The sequence below is a fragment of the Pteropus vampyrus genome, unplaced genomic scaffold (genome assembly GCF_000151845.1).
Source record: "Pteropus vampyrus isolate Shadow unplaced genomic scaffold, Pvam_2.0 Scaffold156, whole genome shotgun sequence".
NCBI classification, from domain to species: Eukaryota; Metazoa; Chordata; class Mammalia; order Chiroptera; family Pteropodidae; genus Pteropus; species Pteropus vampyrus.
In genome coordinates this window covers 794,062-796,968 of record NW_011888937.1, presented here as the reverse complement: position 1 = coordinate 796,968, position 2,907 = coordinate 794,062, and the positions used below count along the sequence as shown (strand labels likewise).

General features: G+C 35.0%; 1 protein-coding gene across 4 annotated transcripts in view; it reads right to left on the bottom strand.

Annotated features, from left to right (window-relative positions):
- ST3GAL5 (ST3 beta-galactoside alpha-2,3-sialyltransferase 5) overlaps positions 1-957 on the bottom strand; it is a 32,692-nt gene extending 31,735 nt beyond the window's left edge. For 2 of the 4 annotated variants that reach the window (XM_023536392.1, XM_023536394.1), the window contains exon 1: positions 822-957. In XM_023536392.1, coding sequence (XP_023392160.1) covers positions 822-860 — 39 coding nt within the window. In that variant the 5' untranslated portion in view covers positions 861-957. The remainder of the gene's footprint in view (positions 1-821) is intronic. The other 2 variants (XM_023536393.1, XM_023536395.1) reach the window with 2 other exon arrangements.
- Positions 958-2,907: the final 1,950 nt, after the last annotated feature.

Sequence of the window (2,907 nt, the reverse complement as noted above, 5' to 3'; positions counted from 1 at the left end):
CTACCACTTACAATATAAGGTAACCTTGGGCAGGTGACTTCATCTCCTTGCCCCTCCACTTCCTCAGTTGTGAGCTGGAGATAATAATTGTACCTACATGGAGGATTAAATGAGTTTGTATTACCAAAGCACTTTTAGACAGTTACACAGTATACACTAAACTAGTTAACTAAACTAGATGGGAGCTTGGGCAAGGAGCTTAACCCTCCAGGCCATCAGCTCTAAAATGGAGAGAATAAGGAGGTATCTTCGAGTCATGATGATAGCTAAATGAGATAATACACGTAAAACACCTATATACATTTGGTTACCATTATTACTATACTGCTTCACTTAAAATCATCTCTTTTTCATCCAGGGTGGGACATTATTGGATAATTTAACCACTCAAATAATTAGCACATTTAATACATGTCAATTTATTCAGAAAAAAGAAATATAATTGAAGGGGAAAATCTTGAAATACACAATGTAAAATCATTAAAAAGAAAAATGAAACACAGAATGACAGGTGATTCTTCCTATTCTGTTTTAAGGACATGTACGTTGGCAGCATCATGGCATATTAACTACACGCCAGATACCCTAGAGAGTGCTGAATGGAATTCCCCCCACCCTGTGACTTTAGTAAATAGGGAAAGATACTGTGGGTAGGTGGCTGAGTTGGTTTTTTTTTTAGGGTGGGTTGTCTCTGACTCTGGTTTTGAAGTGCTAAGACTAAGTGTTTCCCCTTCTGTTTATAACTTTCATGCGATGACAGTGCTGTTTAAGCATATGCTTGGAAATGTTTTATTTTAAACCACACCAATGGAATTTCTAACCTTTACGCGGTCAGGATCCACATAATGCACTTTTTTCATATCACATTCTTCAGTAGTATAATTTAACTTGAGGATATAAAGGATCCATACTCCAAACACAAGCAGTATACACCTAGAAAAAAAATCAATTAGATATAATGATGCAGTCATGTGATAATCAAGAGAGACCATGTGAAATAAATGAAAACCTAAACCAAACTGAGTTTGTCTGCCAGGAAGCAAAAAGTACAGTCTATAAGTTGACCTCAGTCGTCAACTCAAGGCACTACTTGTTATTCCTGACAAGATAACTTAGTCATTTATGACTGTCTTCATTACAAGGAAAAATTAAATAAACCTTTTCCTCAAAGGCAACATAATAAAATCTGAATCAAAATGCAGATTACTGGACTTAAAGAAAAAAAAAAACCCAAGTAAGAGATTTTGATATACGGAATCTCAGCTTCAATTTTTTGCCACTTTAAAATACTCTCAAATCCTTCAAATACTGTATGATTTCAATATATGAAGTATGTAGAGTAGTCAAAATCACAGGACAGAAATAGAAGGGTGGTTGCCAGCAGAAGGGAAAATGGGGAGTTAGTGTTTAATGAGTACAGAGTTTCAGTTTTACAAGATGAAAACAGTTCCGTGGACGGACGGTGCGATGGCTGCACAGCGATGCGAATGTATTTAACATCACACTCAACTGCACACTTAGAAATGGTTAAGACAGCAAATCATATCTTATGTGTATTTTACCACAATAAAAAAAAAATTAGGGTTAAAATACTGTGAGACCTTGAAAAAAAAAAGGAAAAGAAAATAAACAACGTACTCATTATTCCTTTAAAGAATTCTATCTAGAAATGAGGCTGACTGAGGTGAGATAGTACCACCAGTCATCTTTAAGATCATCTACAAAAACACTGTTTTTAAAGATTTGATAAAGTCACACTATTATATAGTTTAAAAGACACATGGGCACATACGCACATGGGATTAGGCGAGAAGAACTGAGTCTAGCTGTGATTCTAGAAATCCCATTTTAAATAAGTTCCCAAGCAATAGTGACAAACTGAAAGTTAAAAAACAAAGTTAAGAAATAACCTTAAAGGGGAAATAACCTATTTTTTAAAGAAAGGAGTATTTTAAAAAATATAGTACCTAGCATGATATACTATACACAAGAGATAGTAAACATTTCTTAATATTTGAGGATGTTGATGCATGAAAAGTATTGCTAGTGATTCTCATTTCAACAGGCTCCCCATAAAAACCTGGACAAGCATCTTAATTTTTCCTTAGGACCAAGTACAATGTTAATAGGATGCTACCATTTGTGTAAAAAAGCAAGGGAGGGCACACATATACAGTTTTTCTTACACACACAAGACTGGTAATATTGGTTATCTTTAAGTGGGGATGGGAAATGTGGGGAGCATGGATGAGGAGATGTTTTACCTTTAGTATCTACTGAATTTTGAATCTTGGGAATGTACTATTACCTAGTCCTCTCTCTAGCTCCCAGAAAAGGTATTACATTCAATGCATGTAATAATTCCCCTATTTTGATTTTAAGAAAAGGAAAAAGGATGTTAAAAGCAGACCCAGCGTCTATAGCACTGACCCCACTGTACTGTAACTCCTGGTCTTAAGTGTCCTGCCCACACTGTAAGGAGCATAGGGCACAAGTCTATTCCATTTGCTGCCATGTGGCCAGCACTCAACACATGTAGGCCTCAATAAATATCGGTTGATGACTAAAAGAACATGGAAAGTGATGTAAGTGTTTATGAATATACGTTTCTTTTTTGCATCTTTCTCCATCTATACCTCCTAAATTAGTAAAGTGAGATGAGAAACTAGATTTCAGGCTTCATTTCTTTCTTTAGATATGAAAAAGGGATAATTTTCAACTTGGTTTAGCTGGTAACAAATAAAACTGACAAGTTCCTCCTTTAACAATTCTACCACTTATTGGAATATAAGGCTGAAACACCCATTATCCTTTTTAGTATTCAATATTTAATGTTATTCAAATGCCTTTAAGGGCATTTAATTAATCATATTTTAGATTAACTCAAAAGAGCTAAGGGAAAAAGTC